The following is a 14,575-nucleotide window of genomic DNA, read 5'->3' on the forward strand; positions in this document are numbered from 1 at the left end:
TTTGGCTCTGCCCATTGATGAGGGGCACTTGCCCATTGCAGTGGAGAGAGGCTTCGGCCTAAGGTGGAGTAAGGACATAGAATTCAAGAGAAAAGAATTTTTGTCCATTGGTGAAAGGGCTTTTACCCATAGAGTTGAAGGCACCATTTGTGTATAGTGTTGTAATAGTAAATATATTGGGTTATGTCTAGAGGAGACTAAGAGAGACTAACTAATATATTTACTATGAGCAGTTTGATATTGTATAGGTTCTCTTGGGTATAATTGGGTTTATAGGTAGTATAGCTATGAGCTTGTAATGATGATTTATTATTGTTGATAGTGGAAGATGGCATGCCCTTTTGAGAATTACTTGTGTGTGTAGGATTAGAATTGCATTTTTAGGATAAAGTTTAATAAATGAATAATAAACAAGACTTCTAGAAACATTAGTAGAGGACTAACACTCGAATTAACAAGGTTAGACCAGGGGTAAGGGGTGCCTAATACATTTCCCTTACATATCCACTATCCTGAACCTATACATTGGGCTATGGTAATGACGGTTATGGAAACTCTACAAGGAGTAAGTTGCCATCCATGACCCTTGGAAGAAACACTGAATATGTTCCGGTTATCACCCGAGTGGTGACCTCTGTCTATCTATGCCTTCATCGCATAAATCCTTAGTACCATAGTAGTATTATGGGAAGACGGTACTTACTAGTGGTTTGATTATATTAGGATTGTATGAAGTGCATGTCTAGGAAATACTGTCTAAGGAGGTGGTACTTAAGTGAGACCATTATAACTCCACTATCTTTCCTGGGTATTACCTGGTGCATTTTATATAATTCTAGTGGATGATATTTCGCCTCAATCCCCCTCCTCTAGTTTTTGCGACTCCAATGGGGACTAAATGGATAGTTACTCCAACATGTTTTTATTAGTCTAATATTATTCCTCTGTTAAACTTTTTGCATTGCATTATACTATCACACAAATCACCCTTACCCTTTTTAGCCCCGCTAGTCCTAGCCAAGGAGACCATAGTTCCACTCGAGCTATGATAAATTGGTGAGTGCTAGCACCCCATGCCCGTACCTTCGAGTATATAAAAAAGCTACAGCTCCGGCCGTTGTGCTTAATGGACAAGCTCTCGCATGAGTGACCCTTCTCCTACTTGATGAAGCCCATGAGTCATAGATTTCAGCCCTAGGTATCCTGTAGATTTTTGTTGTGCTGGATTTATAACTTTACTGTTCAAACCATAAGTTCTAGTGGTAGTTGAGATGAACCTAAGCCTATACATAAACCCAATGTATGTATAGGCCCAAGTCCATTTCAAAACCCATGTTAAGCAAGAGGATGCTTACTTATGGTTAAAATTTAAGGATAAAAATCCTTTGTTTGTGAGGGAAGGATCATCCTGGACCACCCCTTGTTGGTGTGTCCAGTGTACCATAGTATAGAATAGAATTTTTTTCCTACCCTGCACGTGAGAGTTGAAGGCATAAGGGGGTAAAGATTCAGTTTTAGATATGTTCTTTTTGGTTTTGATTCAGTCTTTAGTTCGATTTTAGTTCAGTTTATATGATTTGGTTTTAGTCCAGTTTTGGTTCTATTGGTGTAGTTCGGTTTTGGTTTTGTAAAGGTAATGGCAAAAAAAAACAAAAAAAAAAGAGAAAAAAATGGTCCCTTCATCATTGCATTCATGTACATAGCATGTTTAGGTTAACCCTTAAATCCTTTTTTTTTTTTTTTGAGAAAATATAGCCTCGAAACACACCAAAGAGACTTCCTATCAGGTCACTTAGGTTAGGGAAGGGGAGAGACTAGTAAAGATTTCACCTGCACTACTTAAGATGGAAGAAACTATGATCGTGCTTAATGAAATATTGAACGCCAAGATGTTTGAGCTAGAAGAGAAAATTGTGGTTGCAACACCTTTCACCCGTCTACAGTGTAGTCGAGCAAGGCGTGCTACACGGCGTGCCGGAGCACCTAATCTTATCTTATTTCATTATAGTTCTTGATTTACTTGTTCAAAAACTTTATCTGAGGTTTAGGCTATTTTTACTGTTTATCAAAATCTGACTAATTTAAAAAATTTAAAAATTTTAATGATAATCCGACAGAGTGCCGACTGTAATTTGGACTAACAGTTCTTCTAAACCTGCCAAAAACAATTTTAATATATGCTCAAATTCATAACTCATATTATCTCAAGGCATTCTCATCAGTTTCTCAAACTCAGATTCAGTCTCAAAATTTCTCAAATTCAATCTCATTCAAAATCATTATGATTAGATAATCAATTCAAATATCAGAATTCTTATATTTCATTAACTTATATAATTTGCCAATTAAGTACATAAATTTATCAAGTACTGGATATATAAATGAATTACAGTTACTAATTCACATTACAATAGAAGCAGTAATTATAATGTACAGATTAGAAAACATGCTTAAAATGAGCCCTATCTACATGCATTGCTAAGGAGGTGACAATCTTGAACTCTTCTGACACTTTTGCAGATCTGGACTCTAAAAATCTCAGTCGACAGTCTACTGGTTTTACCTTCAGTACCTGCGCGAGGAAGCAATTCCATCGCGCTAATGGACTCTAAAAATCTCAGTCGACAGTCTACTGGTTTTACCTTCAGTACCTGCGCGAGGAAGCAATTCCATCGCGCTAAGCATTTCTGCTTAGTGGTGCAATAATATAACAAGAAATAATATATACAAATAAAAAAAGAAATAAATCATAATTTGGATATCCAGGAATCAATTATTCTAACTGTATTGTATTTTAAGTCTCTACGGTTCTGCAAATTGTATCTTCGTTATGTTTCTATTGCTAATCTCTTTTACTCATTTCATTTAATGCTTAATTTAATTGTACTGAAATTTTCGTATACTTAACTTAACTTAACTGCCTGAATTGAATAATGTTTTAATTGACTGCCCGTGTAGCCTATACACTGATCAGACTGGATAAACGGATATACTAGCACTGGGTACCTAGTATCTCGGGCCGTCACACCATTGATCACAAAGTATCTCCGGTGTGCAAACAGTGCGGCTAAAAAGCCATATAATCAATCAGGCATTAAGCCGAGTATAATAACACAATCTGTATAGCCATAGGCTATTAAAATCATAGTATGGCATAATAAGCCATAAAACACAATATGATGTAAAGCCATTTACAGAACAGCTGTCAGAATCCTATTGGCATGCCAACCTATCTAAGCTAGTCAACTAGGCAAACTAGGACACATTATAAATTAATTGTTTAATTTTTCAATTTCTATAGTTTACTAGCTATTATGTAATTTCATAAGTCAATGCATATGTTGACCTTTTTAGGTAATATAGATAAGTTGTTTCTAGAATAAACATAACACAATTTACAATTCAATATGCTGACAATATAATGCAATTTACCCTTTTTACAAGTTGGCATTCATTGCCAAATTACCTCAAGCATCATTGTATGCAAATGTCAAATTCTCAATTTTTGTGTGCTAGATTGGTCTAGCTTAAAGTTCTATGTCTTATTGCACCTCTAGAAAAATTTCAGGTCATTCTGAGTTGTATAGACCAAGATATGGTCAATTTACTAAACCTAGACAGATTGCACTTTTAGTGCAAAATTTAGTCAATTTTAGGTCACATTTAGTTCTGGCAGTTTTGGTACCCGAATCTGTACAAGCTATTTGACTTGGTTCTGGCCATTTCTGGGCTTTGGTGTCTTCATAAGAATTGTAGCTCTATGTCTAAGCTATCCATGGTAAAAATTTCAGGTCAATTGGACCTGTTTTGAGTGAGTTATGGTCATCCTAATGACTACTGTTCATATAGTAAAAAATCTGGGTTTGCAAGGTTGTCATTCCGGATTTGGTTATTTTTAAGGTCAGTTTCTAGGCAGAATTTTGCCAATATTTCTACATAAAAGTTGGTTTATTTAGTGTCTAGTTTCACCCCCCATTGGCCTCATACCAATTAGGTTCACAGTTTTGCACTTGTGACCTAATTTAAGTGCTGCCAACATACACAACCTGCATTTGAACATCACACTTTCAATTTTGATAATCCTCCTCCCAATACTTCAACATTTAATCATGGCACTTCTATATATATTGTACACAATTCCAGCAAGCATTTTGGGCAGAACACTCAAGTGCTCAATGCACACAATATACCATTAATGTTTAATATTTACTTCAACCCAAATTCAATGTACAATAACACATATATCACACATACACTACCATGGCAATTACACAAACTGCCTACCATTCAACACCATTATATTTCATTGATAAATTTCATAAAGTCACACGCAAATTCATGATATTTAAGGCTGCCCAACATGGCAGTTTACTAAAGCATCAAAGTCCCATTATCAAACCCTTAATTCAAGCACTAACACATACTTGGATATTAACTTACCACAACTTCCATTTGAGTTAATCAACCTTAATTCCCATCCATTAAATATAAGAATAAGTCACTAACCATGCATTTTCATGGCTGCCAAAACTAAGTTTCACCAATACTCAATCATTTCCTCAATTTTTCTTAGCAATTCAACTTACCCAAAGCTCAACACAAGGATTAGTGAAGGAAAATGAGAAGATTAAGCACTAACCTTCATTTGGAGCTTACTAAACCTCACCATAAATCTTCCTTTTTGTTCCCCATAATTTGCTCAAGGTGTGTGGACCACTTTTAATGAAGTGAGTTACAAGAACCATGGCTTGAAGATGAGGATTAAAGCTCTTGCATGTGGCCGGCCATGGAGGTTTTGAAAGGAAATGGAATTCGGCCAAAGTGAATCATAAGGAAGAAGAAGATGTAATGGGATTACACATGTCCATTTAATTGTTTAAATACTCCCATAGTGGTCCACTAACTTATAATATATATTAATATAATTAAACTTTTAATTATCTTAAGTTTACCCCCCTTAATTTCTCTTAATGACATTTTATACATAAATTTCATTTTTCATGGCATTTTCAAAATTTAATAGTACTAATTCTTTATGGACATTTAGGTCAAAAGTCAAATCTAGGTGTCAATTGACCAAAATGCTCCTCTTCGAGTTGTATTTTTGATTTTTCGGTGACACCAATTTAATCCTTGTACCGTCGATTTCTTTAATTTTCGTTTTTCATTTATACTGACTTACTAATATTTCTTTGATATTTCCAATGTCAATTACACCTCAGTAAACCTTTAATTATGTCCCAAAAATATTTCTCGGGGTCTCTCGCAGCCTCGGGCTAGTCAACGGTCCTCGCCGTAACTTTCCGGTGCGGTCACCCATCGCTATGGGTTTGGCTCGTTTAACTTAGTCACATTTTATCTCTTTTATTTTTCCTTAATTTTTCTCATCACATATTTCATTATTTTATAGTTTCTCACTGTCATTACAGTGTAGTTCTAGACATTCCGACTTTCTGGGCAAACATTAGCTGTCGGAATAGTAGGACGTACGGACTGCGAAAATGAGGATGTTACAGTGATCAACTTTAGAAAGAGGCCCCAAGGTAGGCCAATTAAGTGGCATTAAAGTCATTGAGATTCAAATTGTTTCTCACACCCTAAGGAGATTTTTTTAATTCAGCCAACCCTTATCCGAAGTTTTGGAGAATTTCAACTCTTAGCACCCAGACTACTACCAAATCCACTCTCACCTAGCTATGATATCAACCAATGTTATCGGTTCTACAAAGCCCATAGTCATGACACCGACTGATGCTTTTAACTTAAGCATGATATCTAAGACCTAATTGATGTTAAAAGGACAATTGACCTAGAAAATCAACAAAAAAGCCCCATGCCTAACCAAAACTTTCATCTACACTAGGTTTCTATATGATCTCCATCACCCCAAATAACCCTAATAGAATTATTGACTTTATCCAATCTATTAAAAAGCCCAATGAACCTATCCAACCCATCCAATAGCCCAATGAAACGCAGTCTATAATGGTTGTTAACATTTGTGATAATTCTAGCTATGATGAGGGTCCTTTGGATGTCTAGAATGATTTTGATGAGGAGATAGTTGCATTACAACTAGATGGTTCAGTGCCACTAGTGTTTGATTTTCAAGTTGTTGGGATCTATGCAAACTAGATTGATCAAAAAGTGGCTACTATGAAGAAATGGATGAAGTTTTTTCTTAGCATAGATCTAGGAGAAAGTATAGATGGTCTGGTCACTTTTCTTGAGATGAAGGGGCAGATCACGAGTCATGGTTTAGGCTATGAGCCAACAGAAGAGAAAGAAGAGCCAAAGCCTCCTAAGTTCTTGAAAGAGGGGGTAATTACCTTGACATATAATTAGGGGTTACCACATGTGAAAGAATTAGAGCAAAAAATCAACACCATTGATTTAAAGACTACATGAAAGCCAAGCACCTAAAGCTACACCCCTAAGTTTGAGTCTGTCTTTTATAATGCTCACAGTAGTGATACTGATATTTCCATTTCTGATATACTTGATGCTGATTTTAAGGCGAAGATCAACAATATGACCAGTCCTTCTGCTTACTTGTTTGATGTTTATTCTAATGGGCATATGCATGGCATTCATAATCATTTAGAATCAATTTCCATTAATACATCAAAATCGATCTCTATTAATTTGGGTACACCAAATAATCCTAAAGACATTAAGTTAGCTGAAGATTTAACCCAAGAAGAAAGAAATAAATTTATAGCCTTGTTAACAAAGTATCAAGAAGCAAATACCTTGAGCTTAGAATCAGATGGCCGATTACCAAGCCACACTGGTATCCTCATAGGAAAAGAGTAATCAAAAGTTAACTTAGCTAGTTATCCTAATGAGGAGTAAAATTTCGTGCTATGAAGGATTAGTAATAGCACATATGAACCTAGAGGGAGAAGGAAAATGGTATGAAGACATAAGGAGGTCTCTGGAAGTGAGAAAATACTCACAATAAGCTAACAAAAGAGATAGAGCAACAATTTATAGATTAGCCACTCAACTTACTTTAGCTAGGGGGGTAATTCTACAAACTTTTATGTGTGATAGAAAAATAGACTAAGCAAATAATGAAATAAGTACATGCAAAAATGTGTGGTCTCCATATGAATGGAAAGGTTCTAGTTAGGAAAAAATGCTCAAAACATATAAGGATTGGTCTAGAAAACTCCCTTATGTTCTTTAAGATTATTGTAGTACTACAAGGACATCCACAGGAGCAACCCTATTCTCTTTAGTGTATGGGACTAAAGCAATGCTATCCATTAAGCAAGAGGTCAGATCCTTAAGAGTGATGCTAAAAGATAAGATCCTAAAAAATGAGTGGACTTAGAAGAGATATGAAGAACTAGCTTTGATTGATGAAAAGAGAATGTGAGCCTTGTATCATACACAGGCTTATTAGAGGAAGATAACTAGGGTCTTTAATAAGAAGGTGAAGCCAAGAAAGATCAAAGAGGGAGACATAGTTTTGAAACAAGCTCGGCCCGTCCCATTTGATTTAAGAGGAAAGTTTAACCCAAGCTAGGATAGTCCATACATAGTCAAAAAGATCTTGCCACAGTAAGAATATCAAACCTTGATGGGAATGAATTTCAAGAATCAGTCAATTTAGATGGACTTAAATGGTACTTTTTGTGAGATAGGCCCGCTAGGCTGAAAACCTACAAATGGCGGTCTAGGCAAAAGTAAGGGTCAAAAGAAAAAAAAAAAGGAAAAGAAAAAAATGCTAGATTGAAAATCTGCAAAAGGTGGTATAGGCAAAAAGAGAGATGAGAGAAGATCTGGATGGAAAATCTAAAAAGGTCATTCAGCAGGTTATAAAGCTTATTTCTAACTTTGGAATGTTGAAAATTTGATAAAACTAAATGTAAGAGGGAGTAATGGTGTACATGAATAAATAAAGAAGCTTATTTAATTATGATGGTGAATATTTGTGCCTTGAGGGATACATCAAAAGATTAAGTAATTGAACTGCATCGTTTTGATTTAACCTATTATCTTGTGAGCATGACAGAATAAGTGTTTAATATGAATGCCCTTGTGATTGTCTAATTTCAAAAAAAAAAAAGAGAGAAAAAGAACAAGAAAAAGAAAAGAAAAAAAGAGAGCTCGCTAAGTGGAAAACTCGAAAGGGCCGCTTAGGCAAAAGTTAGAGCAAGCCCACTGAAATGAAAACTCGAAAGAGCATTTCAGGCAAAAGTTAGGGCATAAAGAATTGAGTTCATGGAAGAGAAAGGAGTCAAGACATGCCCATGGATATAGCCCTATGTTGAGAGGGTGAACCACGTAAATATTAGTGTTTTGTGTGTTTATTTTATTTCTTTACAATTTACACGCTTTCGCAGTGCACAACAGATTTGTTCTTATCTTCCTAATGATGTTGGCTCTCTTTTGGAACTTTATACGGTTATTCCAGATATTCATGCTGTTGATCAGATGGCTCGGAGTAAAACTAGCAATGGGAATTTTTCTGTTAAGTTAGCTTTCCTTATGCAATTAGATTCTAATCAAACCTCAGATAATTCTCTCTGGAAGATGATCTGGAAAATTAAAATTCCCCAGAAGATTAGATTGTTTATTTGGCTTCTGCTTCTTAGAAAGTTAATGACTAATTGTGAATGCAATAGAAGAGGATTCACAATGGATGCAGGTTGTGTTTATTGTAATGCTTCTCAACAATCCTTACTTCATGTTTTTAAGGTGGCTCATTTGATTTGGCCTATGGTTTTGGATCATAGGTCATTACGGCAGTTCTATGCAATGTACATTGAAGAATGCTTTGTAAATGCTGATATTCTCATTCCTTCTCCTCGTTTTCACTCCTTTGCTATTCAGGTTTTGAGTATTACTTTATGGTGGCTCTGGCAGTGGGGGAATGATCTTATCTTTATAGGCCATAATCCTTGCATTGATGGAAAGATGGTAATTTTATGCTCTCAGGTTTTGGCTAACCACTGGGCTTGGTTGTCTGCTTCCAACAATACTCCTGTTAAAACTGTTGTTGCGGTCTCATGGAACTCTCCAGCAGATGGTTGGGTTAAACTTAATGCTGATGGAGCCTCGAAGAGGAATCCACGTAGAGGAGGTGGGGGAGGTATTCTTCGTGATAGCAGAGGATTTTGAATCTTTGGTTTTATTTCTAGGCTTGGTATTTGCAACTCGATGCAAGCCGAGTTTCGCGTGTTAATTGATGGCCTACGCATGACTTTGGACCTTAGGTATAGGAAGGTTGAAGTTAATATTGACTCCAAAGCAATGATTGATCTACTGTCAGGTGTGGATAGAGTTCCTAATTTGTGATTCCTTAACCTCCTCTCCCAATGCAAAGAATTGCTGAATCAATCCTGAAAAGTGAAGCTTTCCCATTGCTATAGGGAGTATAATATGGTTGTTGATAAACTTGCCAATTTGGCAGTGGACAATCCTATGGGTTTGCAACTTCTCACTTCTCCACCAAATGTGGGATTTGCGGGAAGTTACTACTCTCCGAATTGCACTTTGTAATGACTTTTCTTTTGTTACTTCTGGGGTTACCCCCTCCTTTGTATCAAAAAAAAAAAAAAAAAAAAAAAAAAAAAAATATATATATATATATATATATATATATATATATATATATATAAAAGCTTAATTATTATTATTTGAATTTTAATTAAATTTTAAATTCAAACTTTTATAGTTATGGATATAATTTAGTTATCACTAAATTAAAATTCACGAACAATTTTAATAATTATTTGAAATCTTGAGCTTGAGAATATCGCAGCTGAAAACCTTGAGCAGAAACTTAGCAATCAACTAAATGACATCAATCATATATATGGAATACTTATAAAACGGCAAAGCCAAACAACATCAATATCTGAATTCTGAATCCAACCAGCAACTTCTCCTTCATAAGGTGGCAATGAAGCATTCTCTAAGCTTTCATTGTGGACTAGTAATCTTATGCATTTCAGCCTAATATATGAAATCTATTTTTAAATTCATCCATAAATATAGTTATATTAATATTCTATACATAAAATTAATTGATAAAGTTTGCATATGAATGTTAAACAAGTAATAAGGTTATGAATTAATAAAGTTACACATTTAAAATATACCTATTAAATATGAGAATTCTTTTATAAAATAATTTCATTTTTATTTACTATAATAAATTTAGATTTCAGCAGCAGCATGTCTTATATGTTGTTAAAAATTCAAAAAATCATGTTAATAAGAATTATCAGAAGCACTTAATATTATGCATAAATCTTGTAACCTAAAATTTTTAACAATGTGACATTATTATGCATAATATATATATATTACTTTATATATAACCTTGATGTTATGCATAAAAAGAACAAATCATTACAGTAAATCTAGGCTTTAACAACATTTTTTTAACATCATTTTATACAAATGTTAACATAATAAATAAAATCAAGTAACATATTAGACATGAAGGTTATATATAAAGTAATATATATATATATATATATATATAATGAAATGGCATTTTCTTTTTTTTAAATTAATGAAAGGCAATTAAAAAATTATTTTTTTAATTATCACAAACACAAAAATTAAAGAATGAACATAAGCTATGAAAAAATTGCATATGCATACACTCTAAATCTTAAATATATATTAATATTATTATTTTCATGGAAGTCTTAAATAGTTTTTGGTTCATAAGATCATTCCTTTTAATTCTAAGAAACTAATTTCTTGCAAGGGTCATCTAAAAAAAACTTCTTGAGAGGTTAACAATTTTTGGTTTTGGCTAGAGCCCCAAAGCTTAAAAAAAAAAAAAAAAAAAAAAAATTCTATTAGTAAAAGTAAGAACTAATTAATTAACCAAAATTGTTTTGCTTTGATGATTCAATTTCGTTGTTGTAATTATGGTTGAGAGAATGAAAAGCCATAGAAGTGACAGAAATCTTTTGCATTTCTAATGATTTTATATTCCTGAGAAGCTCATATAAATGTTAGAATTTCCAACATATAAATGTTTCAGTATATGCAGACATTTCTATGATTCCCAGGAGCATAATGTTGGTTTGAAAAAAATAATAAATTGCAGCAGAAACCCTAAAGCATGATCAGTACGCACTTCAAATAAATATATAAATCTCCTTTCCCCTAATTTTATTATTCCTATTGCCCAAATGTTTGGCCTATATGAAAACAATATAGCCTTTGAATGGTTCAACTTAATTAATTAGAAAGGATAAATTAATAAATTCTCAAAATTTCTCTCATTCTATTTCGACAAAGAGAACTAATCCGTGGTTGTCTCAATTAAGCTACTATAGGCTATGAGAAAGTTAGAATAGGAGAGCACTCATTTTAAGATGGACTTACTACTTAGATGGTAATGTAAAACTTCTCAAATCAGTTAATTATTCTCAGATAGCGTTAACTCCTGTAAAAATTTCTCAATTTTAAAATGTATTACTGCTTTCAATGATCTACACTAGATATATGCAATAAAATTTATAGAACATAAGTTCCATTAAAAGTCACACCACTAATTTTCTAAAAACACAAGTTAAAATGCCTTCTAATTGTCAAAATCACAAACCAGACTCTTTTTCAAATTAAATCTCTTAGCAAGCATGCATGGATGGTTTATCTTTTCCCAAACTACCAGATACCGTCTTCCACAATTAAAAATAAATAAATAAAGCTAATTATTTATATAGGATAAAATGAGAAAGAAGGGATAAAAAGGAGAAAAAATATATATATTGCAATCATATTAGTGTTGAGATAACAACAGTGGCATATATGCAAAACATAGAGATAGATGTACTGCAAAAGCAAGCTTACAAATTCAGGAACGGCAAATAATAAAGGGAGAGAGAGAAAAAAATCATTAGAACATCCTGCGAGAGAAGAGTTCTTGAAGATCATCAGCTCCATATCCCTTGATCATACCATCATATACTCAATTGATAGCAAAGAAAAAGTTACAGCAAGTACTTCAAAAGATCATCAGCTCCATCCCTATGACGATACCATGCATCATATACGCAATTGACAGCAAAGAAATAAACAGCAACTTCAAAAATATTCACTATCCCTTTTAACAATTTTCTTCCAGTTCTTGATTCTCCAACCACATGCACTTCAACAAGATCCTGCAAGGATCGATACACATATCAAGAATGCACATAGAGCCTGAAAGAACTCTAAGAAGTAAGAACAAATTGTTATATGCATAGACACCTGTCGGTGTGTGAGATAGCTTACCTGTCTCTGATTTTAAGAATAAAAGAATGAAATAACAAAACTCTAGAGTGATTTTGTGCTTCTTCTGTTTTTGTACAGAAACAGCAAATTTTACCTTGGTCATAAAAGTCTAAGAGGGTATACTCCAATAACAAAACCCTATGACTGCTTCTGCTTCTTCTAAGTTTATAATTATTGGAAATGAATTTGAGAAGGTGTATTTTATTAATTTCTCCTTTATGCAGGTCCATGCAGACCTTTAGAAGTTGATCTCTCTCCATAGAGAAGAAAGACACAAGAAGATATATGAGGCTGTAACTAGGTCCATGCAGACCTTTAGAAATTGATTTCTCTCTATAAAGAAGAAAGACACAAGAAGATATATGAGGCTGTAACTAGGTCCATGCAGACCTTTAGAAATTGATCTCTCTCCATAGAGCAGAAAGACACAAGAAGATATATGAGGCTGTAACTAGGAACAGAGAGTATAAGTATTCTTTTGAGGGTCGTATACGAAAAAAAAATCATCCCTGATGATTGCACAACAAAAGTTCACTTGCAAACAAATGCAAAGGGGAAGCATTATTAGCATTTATCAAATAAAATAAAACCTTCTGCCCCACAAAATCTGGTGTTGGAGAACAAGCAAATCTAAGAAGGTACAAAGAGCAACATACTAAATTTCAAAACTGCCCTTGGCAAAGAGATCTTCTGCACTATACATGCATTAATATATAGAGAAAAGCAATTGGTGGGGCATTAGTTTAAATGGGTTTATCGTAAATTAATTAATTTACAAACAAAATATTAATTAAGTTAGCATCATCATCAATAGTTGGAGATTCCCACAGCCAAATGGGATTTGTATAGAAATTTTACATCAGAATTTGCACACAGAAATCTATATAAATATATAAGATATTTGCAAGAAACCTTAAACTTGTTAATGTGGGGTATCAATCATTAATTCCTTTGCATATTTTATTTGTATAAACGTGCCAAAGACGCATGATATGTCTCACTTGAACACTCATGGGAAGGAAATCCTCAGAATCTTAAAAGAGCTAATTAATTAGGGAAAAGTATATATATAAAATTTATTTTAAATGAATGCTTTTGCATATGATGTGCTAGCTTCTGTGTGCATAAGAGAGATCAAGCTGTTTTCTCCTCATCAATTATAGAATTAGCCGTACTGTTTGTTCATCTGAAAAAGATGTCAACTAAACTATATAAATTATATATAGTAAACGTTGCTAGCTTTGATGTATCTTTGAAAGTAGTAAAGGGCACTAATTAATTAAATTTTTTCCGACTAATTAATTGATCTTTAATATATGAAGATTGTATAAGGAAATTAGGGTTCTTGTTGTTTTCAAAATTGTCATAATTAAACAAAATAATATATTGGCAAGAGATATCGATATTCAGTTTGCAATTGATTTGAGGGTTTAATGCAGATCAAAAGAAACACATATTAATTACATCATCAAATATCAATCACATATTAACCAATAAGGAACAAATTAAAAAAAAATAATTAAGAGCTAGAAAAGCGATAATAATGAAAAAAAAAATTACCATATAGTAAAATATCCAGAAAAGGATATGAACATGTAAGACTAGAAGTGCATGGCGGAGCTTGATTCATCATCTCCTTTGCTACTGGGCTTCTTCTTCTTCTTCTTGTATGGAATACCTCTTGCCTTAGCCTGACAGTCCCTAACCTCCCTTAGATACACGCGAATAGCACTACTGGCAAAAGGGTTAGTCTCAGGAGGACCTCCATTTTCTTCATAAGCAGCTCGTAGCCTACCGATGAGGGCATCAAGGCTTCCCCAAGCCTGCCTGAGAGGGCAGGTACATGGAGCAGGAGGCTCAGGCTGCCCATAAAACATGCAACCTTGAAGATGAACCTTAGTCTTGCCAAACTGATCTAGATATCTCAGGAATTCAAGAACATGGTTGCAATTGCACTGAGAAAGAGCTACTGGAGGCCTCTGATTCTTCAAGTACTGACCAAAAGTGTTCCAATCTCTTCTTTTCTGAGATTCATAACGGCTTGGAGAAGCAGCAGCACCAGGAGAAGACTGTAGATGGTCTTCATTGGATCCTTGTGCTAAATCTTTTCCTCTTTCACCCGACATGGGTTGCGATCAAATTCATTAATGGAGAGATTGTCCAGTATGGTTTTAATTTGCTTAATAAGGCAAAGAATGAATTAGTGGAGAGAAAAAGGGAGAGAAAAAGAGGTGAAAAGAATAGGGTAAGAGAGAGTCAGTGGAGAGGAAGATGAACTTCACATCATTGGACTAGTGATGAGTAGACATACCGTGGGACC

At 34.0% G+C, this 14,575-nt stretch overlaps 1 protein-coding gene across 1 annotated transcript; it reads right to left on the reverse strand.

Annotated features, from left to right (window-relative positions):
- Positions 1-11,726: 11,726 nt before the first annotated feature.
- LOC131183141 (protein LIGHT-DEPENDENT SHORT HYPOCOTYLS 10-like) lies at positions 11,727-14,516 on the reverse strand. Its single transcript, XM_058153223.1, has 2 exons — positions 13,816-14,516; positions 11,727-12,143 (listed from the first exon to the last, which is right to left on the reverse strand). The coding sequence occupies exon 1, from the start codon at positions 14,379-14,381 to the stop codon at positions 13,857-13,859; it is 525 nt and encodes a 174-aa protein (XP_058009206.1). The 5' UTR covers positions 14,382-14,516; the 3' UTR covers positions 11,727-12,143; positions 13,816-13,856.
- Between the last annotated feature and the right edge of the window lie 59 nt (positions 14,517-14,575).

Source organism: Hevea brasiliensis, chromosome 9 (assembly GCF_030052815.1).
Source record: "Hevea brasiliensis isolate MT/VB/25A 57/8 chromosome 9, ASM3005281v1, whole genome shotgun sequence".
NCBI classification, from domain to species: Eukaryota; Viridiplantae; Streptophyta; class Magnoliopsida; order Malpighiales; family Euphorbiaceae; genus Hevea; species Hevea brasiliensis.

Excerpts from the sequence above, each read along its gene's own strand:
- LOC131183141 (XM_058153223.1), bottom strand. The coding sequence starts at position 14,381 with ATGTCGGGTGAAAGAGGAAAAGATTTAGCACAAGGATCCAATGAAGAC.